Here is a 20,175-nt window from a genome sequence, read left to right as displayed (position 1 = left end):
TTCCTTGAGCTTCCAGATGCAGATGAGTTCATTTTCACAGATTAAACGAATTCAGTGCTTGAGTGATTGCTAATAATGGAGGCTGCCAATCTTTGCTTTTCCTCAGGTGAGTTTCACGCTAAGCAAGTGCTGTGAAGTTTTCTGTGCCCCAGGGTTTCCTCCTCTCCCAAAATGTGTTTCCTCTCTTACTTATTTCTATTCCTCTGATACACTGCCTTCTCCAAAACTGTATTGCAAGGTAGTGATTTTCTGTTTTCAGTAGCATACATGAGCATTGCACTAGGTTAGTATTTCCTTTTAAAATGTCATTTTTATCTAAAAGGCATTCTTTAATTTCTTGGTCTTGCACCTTCAGCAGGTGTAAATCAAAATGTTCTTAGAGGCTGATGAAACTATGCAGATTGATACCAGTAAATGCTGACACATTCTCCCACACACCCCAACACCCTCAGAAAGCTGGCAATGTCCCCTCCTCCATGGGATATATGAAAGCATTATCTAAAGAATGATAGATCCAAAAGACTGGTCATACCTTGGAGAAAAATAACCATACATCCCCAAGCAGCAATAGTTCAAAAAGTTGACCTGTCAGTACTATCCTGATACTAACCATATCGTATGGGGGCCATACATTGTGATGTTAAGTCATAACAGTGAGACAGTTTCTATTCCCATGCAGAAAATGAGCCAGTGTCAGCCTGTAGTAAACTCTGTGCTCATGGATACATGAAGGTCAGGTGTGCAGATACCCTGCATAGCTGTAAGTTTCATGTATTTGAGCTGTGGACAGCCCAAGAGCTGCTGCTGAAGATAAGGTACCTGAATATTTTAGTTAGAAACAGCTATAGCTGAGGAACTGAGATAAGCCAGAAGTTTCAACTTAGTCACTTGATACAAGGTGCAGCTTAAAAAAATAAAAAGACAAAGACAATGCTGACAGCTATTAACTAAGGTGAAGTTTCTCCTTCTACCTCACAGACTGACAAGACAGCAACACGTGTCCCTGAAAATGCACACCTAATCTTCCCTTACATCTAGCCTTACATTCCTTCAAATCACTGCAAACTGCCTTTCTTCCTTTTCCTCTCCCTCTCCTTCCTCCTTCCTACTCTTCATGCTGGCTTCATAGCACTCTTGGTACCTAAAATTATTTCTCCTTTTAATTGCACTAACAAGAAACATTTAGAGCCAAAATGACATAAAAAACAATGACATTTACTTACTGTACTGGGCTTTCTTAGGTACTTACAGAGATGTTGATTATTTTGTCGAACAGAAACACCTGTGGTCCAACGAAATCAAACACAAAGTACTGTGGGGAAAAAAAAAAGGACAGCAGATCAGAATCATCCTTGTGCTGGTAGCAGCACTGTCAGCAATGTGTCCTGGTGGGACACTGAGGGTGTGGGGAGGTGGTGGTGGGCACAGCAAAGCCCTTCTGCTCCCTGGATCATGACTTCTGTAGATCAGACCCATTTGCTACTGTTGGCCCTCGCTCCTTGCATGGCTGCATAGAACTGCCCGTGGCACTCACTCTGCATCAGAGGTTATTGTCAGAAGGGACAAGAGGAATGAGGAAACCCAAAGCAGTGTTTGTTGTGGGAGTTGTTTTCATGTGATTTGTTACCAGCTGGGAAAAACACATTTCAAGGAAGGGTTAAAGCAGGGAAATGGTAGGCAATGGAGATTGGTGGTAGTATAGACAAAGCTCCCAGATGGATCATTTGGAAAAATGATGAGGCAGCAGTAGTGGGGTGAGGCAGGATGTGATGGGAGGACCAGGGTGGACAGACCTTGAGAAGAGAAAGGGCAGAGAGATAAACTCAAGAGAGCTTGAAGCTCAGACAGCTCCTGGACATACATCCCTGCTCAGACAGGCAGATGCTACCAACTTTGTACATTCCTGTTCAAGCTACCAAACCAGTGGACACCCAGAGACACTGAAGAAAGTGCCTTCCCCAGGAGAAAGCACCGACCTCATTGTAGAAGGGGGCATTTGTGCCTTCCTTCACTGTTGTTTGCTTCTTTTCATCACCAATCTCGATGATCACCACCGGGTCAATGTTCTCACCCACCAGCTGCCTGGCCTCGATGATGGTGATGGCAATCTGTGGGGTGCAAGGACACCATGTACTCTCCCAGGCTCACATCCAGCCCAGCCCAGGATTTCACAGGCACATAAGGGCTGTCACCCCCTGCTCACCTGGTAGTTCTGGGATTTCATCTCATCTTCATGAATTCTGGGCACCAGCTTTGCCCTGTGTCAATCACAAAACAGTTCATTAGGCATCCCTAGGAGCTCAGAGCACACTCAAGGACAGTTACTCAGCTTTGTAACAGGCAATTTGGTAAGCACCACAGTTTGTACCTGAGCAATTCCACCTCCCATGCAGAACAGTGCCCAGTTAGTCTTTTACCTTTTCCTATTGCTTCTCATGAAACATGAAGAGGTTCACATGGTAGAATTCAGTGTAATCATTCCTTGGGTACTATAGATTTTCATACCTGGATATGTATGGCCTGTCTCTGTCTGTTATGTGTCTGCTAATAGGGAAATGCTTTGCATCCGCACAACGCAGAGCAGCTACCTGCCATGCATGGGAATGATTTCACCCATTGATCCTGTCAACCCTGAGTCCGTTCCTCCCCCATATGAAAAACTACTACACAAACGCTTGGTTATAGATGTTGCTGTCCCTTTCGGCTCATTTTCATTAGCAGCAGAGTTCAGACCCTCTCGGCATCAATTTCAATCTCTCCCTACACTGGATAGCACCTGGTGACAATCTGTCTTGAGCTGATAATATTTTGCCAAGAAGTACATCCCACTCTGTCATGTGGAAGGAGTGAAGGGATCACTGCTGTCACCAAATGGATTTTCTGTCAGCAGGTGTACTGCTGTATGGCAATGCCATTCCCGAGCAGGATGGAAAAAGTATTCTGGGGGATGTTAGATAAGATATGCCAAGGACAACCTTTTCCTCTTTGGGCTTAAGGATGCAAAAACACTGGACAATGCATTGCTGTTCATCAGGTCTTCCTCTTCCTCTTCTTGTCTTCCAAGAGTATCATGGTAAAGAATCTCACTTCCATCATGAACACCTGGTGAGCAAAACAAACAAGAAATCTTTATGCCTCTGATATTTGCGAGCAAAAGATGACTTGGAGCAGTTAGCAGCAATGAATTCATCAGCATGAGCTGAATATTTTGTTTATTTGGGTATCACAATTAGAGATCACAATTAGGACTTGTATGGACCAGCACAGATGAGCAGCAGCTCTCCTTCTGTGCAAAACCATATACTGCATGTAAATGCCCCTCTCTTCACCCCATGTTCGTTCGCAACAGGCACATATGCACCAGTGGCACCTGATTGCCTCATCTTTCATCTGCTAGAAAGATGGCAGGACAGATTGTTAGTTTTTTGCATGTATTTTCAGCAGTGAGCCTGCCATTCCTGTTTTGTTATAATAGTGTGGCACCCTCCAGTTCCTTCCAAGTGATTGAAGTGGAGCCTAAATTTGAAATAATTTCTCACTTTTCCCCATTGCAGGGATGATGAACTGGAGATCAAGAACAGAAAAAAAAGAGTTGAAGAACACAATTCATGGGATCTCTTGTAGACAGCTATGCTCAGATGCGACAAATTGCTTCCAGCAGTGCCTATTTTAGTTCCTCACCAAAGAGAGTCTCAGACAGTAGCTCAGAGGTACACATCTACGTTTGGACAGAGAAGCCCTTCCTTCTCTGCTTTGTCCTCCTAGTCCAAAGAAAGCCCTGCCAGCATCTCTGCCCCTTGTTGAGTACATTTATGTTCAATGCCTGCCTTAGGAGGGGACTTGTGTGGTTGGGGTGAAAGTTTAGAAATTGGTTGCCTGTAATTAATTCTGATACATACATCTAGGCACAAAATGTTCATTAACTCTGGACTTGAGCTATTTCTGGTCTAGAAGCAGCCAAGCAGCACCCATAAAAGTATAGATGAGGTGCTCAGCAACACCCAGTGGCTTACATGACTTTATGGAGACAGCTCTACATCAAACAAAAGGAAATGCATTCAAATGCAATTTCTCCAAGTGCTCTATGGCACTATGTTCCAACTACAAAACTGGACAAAGGATTTTAATAGTGCTTTCCTGACTCTTTGCAATGGTATGGTTCCTTGAGGAGTACTTAGAAACTGCTGATGGTAGCAAAGGACCATCCACCATCCAGTAAATCTTACTTGGATTTCTAATTTTAGCACTCATCAGGTTTGAATGCAGATTTGGCAGCTGACTTCCACAAGCCCCTCCTCCAAGCAAGCCACCAGCCAGGTAAAGACAGATGGGACTTTTGCTATTGCTGCAAAGCAGCCAGGCGTGAGCCAGCTCCAGCCTGGGTGCCCTACTGCCCTGTTAAGGCAGCTGCCATAACTCTTAATGAAGGTTCCTCCACTATAAATCTTGTATAACATACATGCTCTCTGTCTGCCCCTTTGGTTCTCACCTGATGTCCCCAGAACACAGGGAGGGGGAATTGTCTCTGTGTAGACACAGCTTGATTTGCATCCCTTGAGGGAAAGGCGTCTGTTAAGTTTTGCACCTGTATCACTAAGCTCCCATGACAACCCCCATATCCTATTTACTCTAGAGCATGTTGTTTGATTATGGGCTTGTAGTACTCTGTACTGTTTGCTGTGTAAGCTAAAACAGATAAAACTTCCCTCTCCTCAACTTGGAACAGCCATGTGCCAGTGTGACGTCCTGCCTGGACCACCCTTTACAAGGTTTTTACATGTTGTTTCTGTTATGATGTAAACTCTTCGCAATGCTTCCTTTGTTTTACGGATCCATTCTCCTGACATTTTAATATCTGAATCAATATCCTTTTTTTACTCGATAACCATGTGTATGCTGCACATAACCGATCAGCAGGAGTTATTCCCTAATGTGGATCCATCAAATGGTTCAAAGACGGACCACGCTCCCTCACCGCACACTTCCTTGATAAGTCTCCTAAACCCAAATCCCCAGTCAACTGAGAGAGAGTAGGTAATTTCTGTATCTTTACAAGTTCAGACCCCTCAGCAAGAAGGCACTGATGAAATGTGTGAAGATCACAGAATCACAGAATATCTGAGTTGGAAGGGACCCACAAGAATCATTGAGTCCAACTCCTGGGTCCCCAAAGGATGACCCAATAAATAGATAGATAGAAAGATAGAAAGATAGAAAGATAGATAGAAAGATAGATAGAAAGATAGATAGATAGAAAGAAAGATAGATAGATAGATAGATAGATAGATAGATAGATAGATAGATAGATAGATAGATAGATAAAGCAGACCCTGTGTCTGAGAGCATTGTCAAACACTTCTTGAACTCCAGCAGGCTCGGTGCTGTGACCACTGCCCTGGGGAGCCTGTCCCAGTGCCCGACGACCTCTGGGTGCAGAACCTTTCCCTAACCCCCAGCCTGACCCTCCCCTGTCCCAGCTCCATGCCGTTCCCTTGGGTCCTGTCGCTGTCCCCAGAGAGCAGAGCTCAGTGCCTGCCCCTCCGCTCCCCTCGTGAGGGAGCTGCAGGCCGCCATGAGGCCTCCCCTCAGCCTGCTCTGCTCCGGGCTGAGCAAACCAAGACGTCAGCTGCTCCTTTTAAGTCTTTCCCTCTAGGCCTTTCACCATCCTTGTATCCCCACTTTGGACTTTGTCTAACAGCTTTATGACTTTCTTATACTGTGGTGCCCAGAACTGCACACAGTACTTGAGGCGAGGCCGCACAGTGCAGAGCAGCATAAGATGCACCGTGGACCCCAATGCATGCAAAGACTCAAAGACAGTATTTGAAAACTCAGTTACAGAGAACTGAATGCTTACATGGGAAACAGAAGCAAATTATAGCGTGGTATTTCTTGCAGAGCATGATATATTTATAAAGCATAAATAAAGATAAATAAGATAAATAAACTCTAACATAACTGTAATTACTACGAAGCTCAATAGTGTTTGGTTTTCTCTTTCTCTAAAAGCCAAGATCCCTTGCTGTAAGGACCAGAGGAAAATCTTTTTGTTTAAGGTAGTGACCTTTAGCTAAATAGTGTTTGTGACACAAAATAAGTATTCCTGTTTCTACCCAACAGTGAGTCAAGATACACATGGCTGCTTTATTGCAGCACTGTAATTCACGGGCTGCACTAAACCCTTAGGAGTCCATGTTTTAAAGATCCAATTAAATTTCAAGCATGAGACTGCAAAAAAGCACAAAAAAGCAAACAATTTGTTGTGGCTGAAATACGAGTTTTGGTGAAGGTGAATGGGAGGTCTGTGGGGATAGGAGGAAAATGGCAGTGGTAGGCTGTGCTAGAAAATGTCTCCTTAGCTTGAGAACCAACAGCATGTTAGGGGGTAAGAAATAAAAGACTCTGCGTGTCTTACAGATGTACCTACATCTGTTAAAAATTTAAAAAAAAAACACTCTGCTATACATTTAAGAGGAGAACTGCTACTAGATAAAGCTCCCAGCTTTCTTTTGCCAGTCTATCCAGCCATCATAGGCTACTCAGGTTATGTTCTGCAGTTTCTAGAACAAGCAGATCCGGAAGAATTACACAATAATATATCTACCTCTAGAGAATAAAAATAAAAATATTAATAATAAAAAGACCAACCATGCCATCTGTCTACGGAAAGAATCAGGCTAACATTTTTGTTTACTCTATCAGATACAGCAGTCTGAACTTGCAGGATCTGAAGGTGGATTTAACAAAACACGTAGTATAAAAAGAATAATCTCACTGTTTACTTAAGAGTTATAAAGAGTTTCCTGCCCATTTTATCAATATTAAGACACAATTCAAATGAGTTCACATGAAATTAGGTATAGTATAATCCCCAACTTGCTCTCGTCAGTTGCAGTATTGATTTATGGGGCCTTACCTAGTGCGTCTTTGTTTGCAATAGTCAACCCTTTCTCGCCTTTTTTCTTCTTCTTCAGCTTCATGCCAGCAAACAGCCCCTTTCTGAAAAATTAAGGAAAAGCAACCATTGTAATAGCTTCCAGCCCTTCTCTGTGCTGGACTCTGATTTAAGGACCTGTTGAGAGAGAGATCTGATTTCCATGTGAGATCATTATATTATGATTTCCCTTCTATTGAAATAAAATAAGGGAATGCTCTGGATTATTGCTTCATCTAATTGTGTTTATTTTTTAAATTTGGCAGTGTACAGACAAACACGCCGAGAGAAGAGACAGAGATTATTTTCAAACCAAGGCAGCACAAAGAGGCAAAAAAGGAAATTCAAGTTTCCAGTTCTACTGACTTCTCCACACATAATTCTTATGCCTGTGATGAGACCAGAGATAAAAACTACTTACAGATTATAGGTTCCAGGTCAAAAGCAGTTTCCCAGTGAATTAAGATAAACATAAAAGCATTTGTTTAAACTTTATTGGTGAAGATGTGCACTGTGCCGGTGGCACATTCATCCCAACAGCTTTTGCCATTTATTTATTTAATTCTCACTCCCTTCCAGCAGCAAAGCCACAAGCAGAGCTGGACAAGAGTTTCTCCTCAAGCTGTGTTACAGGGATGGTTCAGAACAGCATCAAGCCCAGCTACCACTGCATGTGGCTTTTCTGCCCCCACTCCTTCCTATTCTGAACTAGGGAATTAATCTGGTTTAAAACTAAGCCTGCTAGAGCTCAGTGGGGTTTTAGGCAGATCATTTCTCAGATCATGCCTGGTTAAAGTCACTCTACGGCCCCAGTAAGGCTTTCGTATTTCTCGCATTCATTCTGTTTTAGCCACAGTCCCTTGCCAGGAGCCTACCATTGTCATTCAGTAGTGGCAGGTGTTCACAGGGTGAGGTCCTGCATGGCCCTGGGCTGGCTGCCATCACATATAAAACATGACAAGACACTCATCAGGGACCTACACAGTCCTGCCTCCTGAGAAACCAATGGCAAAACTCCCTGCAGCAGCCGGCAGTTCAATGCTGAGCTAAGCTAAAGCATCTCTCCCAGAGACAGCACAGAGCCAGACTGGCAATTCAGAGCTCTGTTTTGCCTTTTCCAATTTCACTCTCCCACTGGTCCTTCAGCTCTTTTGTGAGTAGAGAGAAAGAGCAGTCATATTTTGTAGAGCTGGTTTTACAGAGGGGGGCAAAAGGAAACATCTCTGTAAGTCATACAGTATTTTGCCTTCAACAGAGTCTTATTTTTCTTTCCATAGCCCAGTCCAAAGAAGGCAAAAGAAGGGCCATGAGTCCCTCCTCCTTGGCTCCAGCATCATCCCACCAAACCCTCTTTCTTTGCCCTCTGATGGGGTCCAGCAGCAGCAGTCCTGGAACAGGACATCAATGCTGTTCTGACATTTCACAAGAGCAGAACAAAGTATGAGTATAAGACTAATAAATTTATTAGTCTTCAGTTAGACATGACCTGCTGCTCCAAATTCTGCTCCTCCGTGTCCCAGAACCAAGGCAGGAGCTGATGCCCTGCAAGGAAAAGCCATGGGGGGAGAAGATGTGACTTCTCCCTGCTGTCCCTGAGAAGGGCTCAGCATAGCATCCCTTCTCAGCAACATGAAAGAAAAATACCATTTTTGCATTAAAGCTGCACCCAGACTTCCCCTTTCAACTCAAGATTTTGAACAGGGGTTGGGAAGCAGCTGCTGTCCTGCAATTACATCCCTGAGATATTAAAGTGAGGAAATTTAGCACAGCTGTACTTTGGGAAAGGACTGGCTGGTTTTTGTTTATCTTCATAGTTTTCTTATCTCTTCTTCCTTTAACAAAGTGTGTTTTTAAGCTGCATGATTCATCATTTGAGAGGAGACTGGGGAGTGGAAATCGAATCACTGAGCACTGGAGTGTGTAGTTTAATTTTTCCAGGTTTCTGAAGGATTGAACCAGCGGTTAATAATGATCCTTAAAGTCTGCATGTGTCATCTCTTGCTGCCAAACTAGGCTTGGCAAAACAATTACAATACCATAGGAGACATACACAGAAGTTCCTCCTTAATGATAAACTGGGCAGTACTTGGAACAGGGGTGGGCCTTAATGGTCTCTTGGCCTTGAATGCCTAAACTAAGACCAAAAAAAAAGAAAAATTAAAAATTTAAAAAAAAAAAAATGTAGAGAACAATAGTAGAGAAACTACTTTGGAAATTATTTTCGTTACATAAAACCTCATGGACTTATTTTGAATTAACCAGATCACCCTGATTTATACTCAGAAATCCAAAGTAATTGCAAATGATTCATTTTGCTTTACTTCATGGTGAAAAATTCACGTTGTTGCAGATAGTGCCTGATTGTTGTCAGTGTAGTTCAAATTTCACATTCTGTATGCACTGCAGTGAAATAAATGGTTGTTTGCAGGCAATTTGGTCCTCTTCAATTTGAAATGTCACAAAAACTTATATCAGCATAGCCGAAACATTTCATTTTGAAATGTTGAAATTACATACTTTTATATTTTGAAAATAGACTTCTTTACAACTTATTTTTGAAGCTGAGACATTCACTGAAACCCACACAAATTTGTGAGCAGTGGTGGATTTCAACCCACCTAGAACTTCCCTTGTATTAGGGTACTGCTCTCTGTCATTTTCCCAATTGTTGGTAGCATTCATTCAAGAGGAGATCTCTGTGGGCAGGATTTCATACTACGGTTTTTCCAAGGAAACAAATGTACCTCACATTTCAGAGAGGGAAACAATCTGTAGTGCTTGCGACTGTTGTGCTAGTAACTCCAATGACAAAAAATACAGGTGGGAAAAGCGAAAACAAAACATTTAGGATAATGGCAATATTTTTTCAGGATTTCTGTTGGCCACAAGCATGCAGTGGTAAATAGTCAGCACGTTTTTCCCTCTTGTCATCAGAGAAGTTGTTCACCTGAATTGGTGTAGCAATAAAAATAAGTTTTCTGGCAAAGTGCACAGTCCAGCCAGCCAATCAAGCATGCGTCCATTGAGCAAACCTGATAGCAATCAATGCTCAAACACCTGAAATCACCTGCAAAGTCAAGGTGCATTTACTTGTGAAGGAAAAGTTGCTGCAAAACAGAAAGGGAAGCTGATATTTCTAATTCATATTCAAAGCAAGCACGTTAAGCTTACTGGCCAGGCCCAAGAGGAACATCAGCAATTCTGAGCACAATCACAGAAAATTCACAAGTTCCATCTCCCAAATAGTGCCAAAACCCGCTCAGTATTGGTGGAATACATTTAGAAAGGTTTTGTTTGTTTGTTTTTTAAATGACCCAAGCAAACCAGGAGTTAGAGGGCAACTGCAGGCAATGTCCATTAATAAAGCCCAATGTGCAAACTGGGACATCTTCTATGGTTTTTATTTTTATGTAACACCAAGACAGATTAAAGACAGTATGATTATGGAATCATAGAATCATTTAGGTTGGAAAAGACCTTCAAGATCATCAAATCCAACTGCTAGCCTCACCTACTGAGTCCCACTGCTACACCACATCCCTTAGTCTCGAAGAGCAACAGAAAGAGCCAAGCTTGAGATAGCTCCACAGCAAGATTTGCCTTTGAAGCAAACCAGATTTCAGTCCCAGCCTGGCCCCACTGGTTACCTTGTCCAAAAGCAACTGGGGCCATGCAGAGAAACATCCTTCAAAAATATCTGAGAGGCAGCCAGCACAAGGCATTTGCAGGGCTCAGCTATGGGGAAGGAGGAGAGCACAGGGATATTTCCCAAGATGGCAGGGTAGCACTCATTACACATGGCATTTGCCAGAGAATCCCGTCTGTAAAGGTCTAAGCTGAATAAATGAAACTTTCAACAAATTGAAGGTATCAATCCCTCACAATAAAGAGGCTCCATCACTTTAATATGCAAATTGTTCATCATCCAGTGATAGTGTACAAGCTCCAAAGCTTGTGCACATGGGTTGCATCCATGCTGTTTAACAAAATCATTTAGGCTCCTTAAACATATGATGATTTGCTCTTTCAGAAAGAAAACATAAAGTAAGCTCTCCTCAAATTTCCACAAAAAGTAATGCTGTTTAACTCAACTTCAAGCCATAAATCTAATCTGCTGCTGAAAACTGGAAAATTACTCCTTCTCCTGTCCCCAAGATTGTGGAAACGTTCACAGGAAAATATTGCCAAGAAGGGAAAGTTCCAGGCTTCCATGCAGTTTCACCATTATGTTGCCAGGTGTGTTGAACAGGTATGGCACTGCAAGAATCTGGCAGATCCAGAGGTATTTGGAATGCAGCCTGAGGTGCAGAAAAAGTCTTTCATCTGTCCTTGACCTGTGGTGAGGCTGGTGATAGTATTCATGAACATCAGTGGAGATTCAGTCCCCAAATACCACATGACAGGTGGTTGGACCAGATGATCTTCGAGGTCTTTCCCAACCTTAATGATTCTGTGATGATTCACTAAGACAGACAAGGATTTTGTGCCTTCCTGGAGCCAACAAGCTCATTTAAGAGACACTGAAACAAATTCACATCCAAAGAGGAGGTAGAGAAAAAAGCCCCTACAGACTATGGATGTGCTTACCTTAGAGGTCTCCCATTGCAATTGCTTTGATTAGAAAGAATTAGCAACCAGCCATCTCAGTTTATCATGACCATTACTTGTCACAAACAGGACCAAATCTCTCAGCTCTGTCTGCATGAGAATTGTAAAAAATCTGGAGTAAGGACAACCTTTTTTCTTCTGCATGTGTACAATGATGATGTGAGTCCTAGTTTGACTGCGATCCATTGAGGTTCCCCAGAAGTAAGTAGTGGATAAGAGCGGGATACCAACCACCCAGAAACATTTGGTTATACTTGGACTGTGTTGGAATTGCCTCAGAAATCTATAAGCACAAGGCTTCAAGCACGAGGCTTCATTTCCCATTATCAGTGCCACAGGTCTCTGAATTCATTATCATCCTTCCTGAAAAAGACTTACTAACTCTACTCTCCTCTCATCAAGATTTATCCCAGCTTCCAGATTTCCAGCTTGTCAATTTTCCAAAATAGCCTTTGATGCCCTTTCTTTTTCATTTAAGCTGTCCTGTCATCACAGAGGCTTCATGATGACATCTTGCACTGCATAATGTTCTCTCAGATATCCAATAATTGCAATTTGCAGGCTAATTTAAGGGCAAGCTGACAAGAAAGCACTTCAGACCTGTCTGCATGAGAGTACAAGTGACCTTACTACACACTGAATCTCCTTGGAGTTTTTCAACATTAAGTTTAAACTTAGTTTCTTCTCAGTCAAAAGACTTCCAGAAGTCCATGCTCTTAGAGAGTTAACATCTGGGGAGAATACCTTCTTTCTGCACGAATGGTCACACATCATGCATTCAATCTTCACTTCAGGACATGGGCAACAGACTTCGTCCCTAGCAGCAGCAGAGGCACTCATCTCACCCAAATCTGGTGTTGGCCTCCGACATCCTAGGTGCTTTTACCATCAGCAGAAACAAACGGGCACTTCTAGGGTGCAGGTTACCTAACTCACTCTAGATACTTGCTATAGGATTGAAGAAATCACTTGTTTCCTCCATTACTTACAGCCAGGAGAACAACCAGCCTGAGCTGTCTAAATGCAATGGTGCATAGCTTGAGGAGGAACCTTCTGTCCCTTCCCAAACGCCTCCCTCTCTGTTTAGCTTTCTATCTGCTGTCCAGGCAAAACCCAGTCCTGGACTTAAACTGCATCAGACAGAGATGCTTGTCAAGACCAATATACACAGCCATGAGCCTTGGGATGGCTTTCTGTCATGCTGACACGTGAACTGTGCTCTTGGTGGGCACAGAGGAACAGAACCAGGGAGGTGGAAATGGGGGATCCTTGGAGACACAGAGGGCAGGCACAGAAACAAACCCAGTTTTACCTGTTACATCCCCAGAGACCATCCAGAAGTCCCCGCAGGGACAGGGTGAATGAGCTGCCAGCACACTATTGGCAGCAGAAAATCCTGAGTGGGGCAGCTGCCTTGCTTCCTCCCCAGAGCCCCTTCCTCCCTGGAAGCAGCAGCCTCAGCACATTTTTATGGCATCATCAAAATTATTTAGTTCAGAAATGATCAAAGGTTCTTGCAGCTCAGATCTGAGCCAGCTCCAGTGCCTAAGGACTGCAGAGCTGAGTAACTGCCTGGACTGGGAAAGTGTTAGAAACTGAAGAAAGGGGAAAAAAACACCTTTAGCCTTCTCACATACAAATATAAAGCTTCTTAGGCAGGTCTGCATCTTTGCATTTTGTTATTTGCATGTTGCATATTGTTAGGAAGTTTCCTTTTTTATTTCCTTTTTTTTTTTTTTTTTTTCCTGCAGGTCCTTAAAATTCTGTCTCTTTCAACAAAACTTAGTTTTCCAAAGAATTTTGCAGTAGATCAAACAGTATTGCATTAGGGGAATATTCATCTCCACACAAGTAGTTTCTGTTTTCCTCAAATAATTGTCTGGGTCATATATTTTCATTTCCCTTTATAAATGCCAAAATATATGAAAGACTCTCGGCCCATTTTATCACTTCCACAATCTGTACTAGTCAAGGAAATTGATAGGAAAAGTAAATTATCTCATCATTTAAACCATTCATTTCAAAGAATAAAACATAATTACAACACAAAGATGGGGCTTCAGAATAAGAATGCTAATCAATCTAAAACTATAATGCAAGCATAATTGGTTAAATCAACAACGACTTTTATTAAGCTAGTATCTAATTTCTGATAATAAATGAAGTTTCTGGGAAGAAATTAATCGCACTGCATTTAATTGTCACACAGGAATGAATAAAATAACGTTTATATACTTGGTCAAACAGAAAGAAACACCTTAATGAACACTTAATGGTGTATTCATTTCATGCCTTCTTTTCTCAGGATTACAGAGAAGTTAAATTAAATGAACAAACAGAAAAGATCTTCTCTTATCTCTTTTGCCAGTGCAGGATTGCTTCATACAACATATTGTCAGATACTTTATCCTGATTCAGTAATGAGACTCCCTTTATCCCAAAATCCATTATTTCTGCTGTTGCTCTTTCACAGCCCAGCGCCCTAGCTGCCTTAACTTGTTTCCATTCTTCCTGATTTCCCACTTGACAGGTCCAAGGATTTGCAAATGAAAAACTTCAGCTTCACAAAGGTGGATACACAGTCCTGCATGGCCAGCTGCTATTTAAGAATCAGCTGTGGCACACATCAGTTCTGAAACTTTTGATTCACATCAATGTGACACTATGGCATTATATGTCTTGTCTGAACTAATAATATATCATTAGCAGTTCAGAAACAAGAAAAAGCAATGCGACAATAGCATGGACTGTGTTATTTATACACTAACTCTTAACTAAGCAGTAATAGGCTCTACAGTAGCCGTTACGACTCAGGAAGGAAAATCTGCTGTCTTTATTTGTCGTTCATATTCTGCTGTTTTATATGTCCATAAATCCATAAAAAACTTTGGTTTAGTGCACTGCAGCAGTCAAAAAGTGAAATTGGTCATTAGGAACTGTAGGAAATTAGATAAAAAATATGATAAAACAACATATACCACTAAATGATTGTATTTTGGCTACTGCTTGCAGCTCCAAATGTCTCCTCTCAAAAGGGATACAAAACTCAGCAGTGGGCAGAAAACATTGCTAAGTGTGATCAGAGGGTGGCAATGGCTCCTGGAAGAGTCTGTTCAGCTGAGAAAAGAGATGATAGCCTGTGTTTTTAAGGTAGTACACCAGGGTAAAAAATAATCCCATGTAGCACTGAACACAGAACAGGCAGTCGACTTCACAGAGGTGGTCCTGGAGTCTCTGGAAGCAGCATCAGGCAGAAAAGCCAACACCATGCGGGGTGTCATCAGGACAGGCATTAGGAACAAGCCGTCAGGTGTCATTTTGCCTCTAAAGCACTGGTGAACCCACACGGAATCATAAAGACCAGACGTCACGCTGGATTTGAATCATGAATAGGTTCATTACAGCACTTCTGTCAAAATGATCAAAGCACGCTGAACGAGCTTTTGCCAGAATTATGCCTAATCAGGCAGAAAGTCTGATAGTGAGAAACTAATCCATTCGTGGAGCACATTGGAACAGCAACGTGAGTTTATCCCCAGTTAGTGCTGCCTCCTGTGACTACCGTGCTCTTGATCAGGTACGTGGATCTGCTGTACTAACCGCGGCTGAAGGGGTGTTTCAAAGAGAGCTGTGAAATAGGGAATGACATGGAGGAAATGAGCAGAGGAGTTTCTCAGCCCTCAAACCACTCAATCAGGTGACAAGTTTGAAAACAAATGATCAAAAGTGTTGCTCAGTAAGACACATAAATTATACAACTTGTTGAAAGGAATGCTGTTGAGACCAAAGAATTCAAGAGGTTTCACACACATTTATGGAGTTTGCTGGTGGGGGGTCAGATGCCCATCCAGCTCAAATTGCATGAACTGCTGAGGGCAGGTCACTGGCTCATACCTGTTTCCCAGACTCATTTCCCAAGTATCCACCCTCGACCCCTCTTGGGAGACAGAAACTGGAGCAAAGACTTACAGTTGCTCCCACTTTCTTGGTGCTTTAATGAAAAAGTATTTACCTAGATGCTGTTATATGCAGAATGACTGAAAGATGTTCCAGCAGGGGAAATACCAGGTATATTTAAGCACACTCTGGACTTCAAACTTCTGAACTGTGAACACCATGTCACCACAATTTAAACCCCAAAGTTCTGAGGAGGCTTCAGAGACGGCAGCACCACAGCACAGGCCCTCTGCAAATGCCGGCCATTTACCAGGCACACCAAGCCCTTGTTCTTCCCAACCCTTCCCCTTCTGCAGGAGAGCAATGACTTGCTGCTGACATGTTGATCATTCCTGTACACGGTGAGTCACAACGGCAATGAAACCACATCTTGAGCGTATGTAAATTAAGAGTCATATTCTGTAGCTGTTCTTATGTCAATGCACAAAAGCTGGCTAACAGACCTACTAAATGCAGTCATACACCCACAAAATAAAGAATGCAGGTAATACACCCAGGGGGGTTATTTCTCTTGTTCCTGCACCACTTCGAGTCCGTTCCTCTCTCACACGGAGCTTGAGCCATCACCATCCAGGCTAAGAAAATCCTACCTTGACTTCATGCAGGTAGGAGTGCCTGCAGAAAGCACAAGGCAGCACGGAAGAGATAAACAGAAGCAGTAATAATAACTCCTGCCATGAGCAAGTAAACATACAGTAGAGGATTTGTGTATTTTCCTCCAGGAAGAAGTCTTCAAACATGACCAGCTGAATTTAAATCAACCCCTGGAAGAGTTCCCCGAGGGCATCAGCCATACCTGTGGGCCTGAGGTGCCACTGCCGAGGGCTCCATCCTGCTGCTTTCCTTCTAGTCGCTGCCTTTTACATTGCGAGCGGGCTCTCCAGGCTCGTATTTCCATATGCAGGTAGGAGGTAGCAAACCTGGTGCCTGGTTAGTCCACTTGGTAAACACTGAACCGGAACAAAGGCTTCTCCCTGTGCCAACATTAACACCTCTTGCTCTGGGGAGGTCTGCAGGAGCCACGCGCTGCCCTCCTCCAGCAGCCCCGAGCTAGAAGGACACCGAGATCTTCACACCACCAAGACACCTTGGAGGGGGTTGGCTTCCAGAGCGAGCAACCCTTCTCTAGGACATTTCACCTATTTTAAGTATTTGTGTATTTGTGCTCAGTTATTGTTAAGTTGGAATTTTGTTTCATTTTCTGCACTTTCTTTCTATTTCCACCCATAGGTTACCTGACTCTTCTCTCTACTGCAGCCCAGGGCTCCGGGTTGTGTCTCCCCCTTCTCCTCCCATCGTCCCAGTTAATACCGCATGCCATTTTTAGCCACTAAGCTTGCAAATTATTCACAACTCGTGCCTCCTGTCTTGTATGTACAGCTACTTCTTGACATTTCCTCTTGGACATACTCCAGTTCTCGCTGAGGGCGGGTTACAGATGCACAGCACCTCTTTTGTTCTGCACCTCCCGTAAGACCTTTTTTGCACTGTTCTTAACCTTTCCTGATGCAAATAAGAGGGAGCTGGCCCACAGAGGTGAAGGACTACAGGCATGAGGCTGAAATTCTCTCCAAGGACACCTTTGGAATCTTGTATTTGAATTTTGGGGCAAATCTGTTCTTCCCAAGATAAATACTTAGTTTTCCTGCTATGATGAAGTACCCGTAGCATGTCAAGCATCAGCAGTTTTATGGGAGTGAGAAGGGCAGCAGAGAAATGACAGAGCTTTATGCAGTTTAACTCAAGTGATTGGCCAGATTCAGATTTCTGAATTCTTTTGTTTCCCTTGGATGACTTCTGGGAGATGGCTGCCCCTGCAGGCCTGTTGTTTGCTCTGTTTGGGGCTTCAATGGGGCACAAGGTTGCAGCCAGGAGGCTGCCCTGCTCTACAGTGCCCCAGTCACTCTCATTTGACTTGAGCAGATGGGCAAAGCTCTGCTAGGAGGAGAAATACTAATTAAATCAGATATCTCATACAATCCTCTACCTCTAAAAAGCACACACAAAATCCCTTTTTCTTCAGTGGAGCAGAAAATGATTTTTTTTTGTTCTTCCTTCTGAAGTTTGAATTTAGCTTAAAGTTCCCATTCTGTTTGTTTGTTTGTTTAATCAGGGTATTTTTCATCTGTACATTTTCTCACTCTTTCTCATATTCTTTCTGTTTATACCGCAAACAAGCAACCATCAAGAAGAAGCACGATAACAAAAATCACCAGCAGCATGTCTTAAGTTTGGGCGATGATGTGTCTATGCCCCAGGTGGCCACAGTGGCTTTAGCTGTCCCTAATTCTAAGCCTAAACAGACTTAATAACTTCTTCAGAAAATAAATAAATAAATAAATAAATAAAGAGCCATCATCTGCACTAAGGAAGAGTACAACAATGTTTGGTAGCTTCTCTAGTCCAGACAGACTTTTAATTGCATGGCTTCCAACTGAATTTCCTGAAGGCTGAATTTAGAAATGATCCATTACCAGTAGGATGGTTTCACTAACTTACCCTTTTTTTTTTTTTTTTTTTTTTTTTTGAGTTGGAAGGAACCTTAAAGATCATCTACTTCCTACCCCATGCTCTGGGCAGGGTCACCTTCCACTAGACCAGGTTGCCCAGAGCCCCATCCAAGGCTGCGAGGGTGTTATCTCCTGTTCTCCCTGCCAGAAAGGACCATATCACTATGCTTCCAGCTGCAACTCCTGCTCATGTTTCCCAAATTTTACACTTCCAGAGCTACAAGTAGGGCCAAAGCAGACTCCATACATGCACATGTGTTGAAATCAACCTACATTTGCAGAGCACCTAGTGCAACTGGGAGTCCTACCCTGGGAACTATCCTTTTCTTTTATTATTGATGATAAAAAGAGTGATAGCTGCTATCCAGAAGCTAAATCCTGAATTATTTAAATCACTCTATGTGATGTTTCCTTCCTGCATGACCATTGTACTGATAATTCCTCTCCCCTCACCATTTGCCTTTCTTCCAACTCAGTAGGGTCCTAGCCCCTACCTGCCATCCTATCAAGAGCAGTGAAAAATGTCACCAGAATAAATCTAGCTATTGCTGTGTCACGGAGTAAACGTTCCCTGAGGAGCACTGTGTCCCGTGAAGGGACATCCTTCAGATAGCCAAACCTGGAGTTTTCTTCAGCAGAGGTTGGCATCGTCACACTGGCATTGGTACCAAATGAAGGGGCCTGGTTCTCGCCCTGGTAAGGGGCCTGGTTCTCGCACAGGGAAGTGGTAACAAACAGCCCCAAAGGCACCCTGCCATCACCGAAACACCCCTACCACAAAACCCTGATCTGTTCCATGTCAATATTGCCACCACAGCAAGCTGTAGAAAATGCTGGCTTTTTATTATTACTATTTTCTGAATCTGAGGCTGAACAGAAACCTCACTTTTACTTACAAAGGAGGTGCTTCTCTGAGCTGCCTGAAAAATCAGCGTGGGGGCTGTGCCCAGCACCAAGCTGCAGGACATTTAGGAGTGTAAATGAACAGAAAGCTTACATAAGGGCAGGTTTTCAGTAGTCAATATGTTTTTTAAAGCATCTCAGCCTCTCTTCTCATAAACAAGCAGTGCAGTCCTGGGCTAAGCCAGGCCTCCAGTGGAAGGGAAGGGCTAAGAAGAAAGTCGAGGTGTGCAGTCTATTTCCAGCCTCACTCCTGCTACATCCATTAAGTTATGCAGCTTTGGGTGGTCCGTTCAGCTAATGGATGTAAAAAATTTACCTGTCCCATGGGAAGAGCATCAAGAGGCTTCTGTGTTGCTTGAGAAGTGATCTGAACCACAGGGTTTATAGCAATGGGTTGGTGCACCCAAAGAAAGACCCCACTGAACAAAGTGCTGGAGGCACTTAACCATTAATATGTTTTGGTTTGGGTTGCTCTAATGGGTACAAAATATGGTTCTCAATTGTCTTTGAAACTCTGAGGGACTCAGTGCCTTTTGCTCTGTGGGACCTGGACTGAGCCAAGCAGTCCCAAACTGGGCACATAGCTGCCAGATGCAAGGAGCTAAGAACAGGATTTGACTCCTATTGTGGCATATCAACCTGAACCATAAATCATCTGCTTCTGGGGAGTCCTCTAAGTGCTGGAACAACATTATTTGAGAGAAAGTGATACTTCATCAGAAAAGAAAAAAAAAAAAAAAAAAAAAAAAAAAAACTTAAATAGGCCATCTCCTCAGCAGGTATTAACCAGGCGTGTTATCTCAGTGACTGGGTGGCCACAAAGCTGAGATTACTGCAATTTTTGATGGAGGAATCCGTGTGCTGAAATCTAGGCAGAAGCATCTAATTTATGGTCCAGCTGAAAGTAAGTAAAGAGGTTTGATGGAGCCTGGCATAAAAAGCATAACTTCACTTTTATAAGTGATGCTGCAGAGCTGATCACCGGCCAAGAGAAGCACAGACATGGAAGCATCTATTTGGGACCAGAGCAGGAGCTTTGGGGCAGCTTTGGTGTTGCAGTGCAGGTGGCCAGGGTTGGAAAGCCAGAGCCTGCTGACCCCTGCAAGTCTTGGCTAGTGCGGGGCAATGTTGTTGGGTTACCCTCAGTGAGTGCATTTCTTACTGAATATTGAACCAAAGGAAGCTTTGATGTAAAGGAAAAGATTTCAGGTTTGAAGAATAAAACAAAAGCCTTGTGAGCAGGTAAGCAGCTGCTGGCATGTG

The 20,175-nt window shown here is 43.1% G+C and overlaps 1 protein-coding gene across 1 annotated transcript in view; it reads right to left on the bottom strand.

Annotated features, from left to right (window-relative positions):
* Positions 1 to 16,330, bottom strand: part of FER1L6 (fer-1 like family member 6) — a gene marked incomplete at both ends in the record, with an annotated part of 72,909 nt that extends 56,579 nt beyond the window's left edge. The window contains 6 exons of the mRNA XM_084281695.1: positions 1,250 to 1,312; positions 1,977 to 2,108; positions 2,204 to 2,258; positions 2,976 to 3,102; positions 6,917 to 6,999; positions 16,296 to 16,330. Of these exons, the coding sequence (XP_084137821.1) occupies positions 1,250 to 1,312; positions 1,977 to 2,108; positions 2,204 to 2,258; positions 2,976 to 3,102; positions 6,917 to 6,999; positions 16,296 to 16,330 (495 nt within the window). The remainder of the gene's footprint in view (positions 1 to 1,249; positions 1,313 to 1,976; positions 2,109 to 2,203; positions 2,259 to 2,975; positions 3,103 to 6,916; positions 7,000 to 16,295) is intronic.
* Positions 16,331 to 20,175: the final 3,845 nt, after the last annotated feature.

The sequence above is a fragment of the Netta rufina genome (assembly GCF_964035555.1).
Source record: "Netta rufina genome assembly, chromosome: 2".
NCBI classification, from domain to species: domain Eukaryota; kingdom Metazoa; phylum Chordata; class Aves; order Anseriformes; family Anatidae; genus Netta; species Netta rufina.
This window is presented reverse-complemented; position numbering and strand designations above follow the sequence as displayed.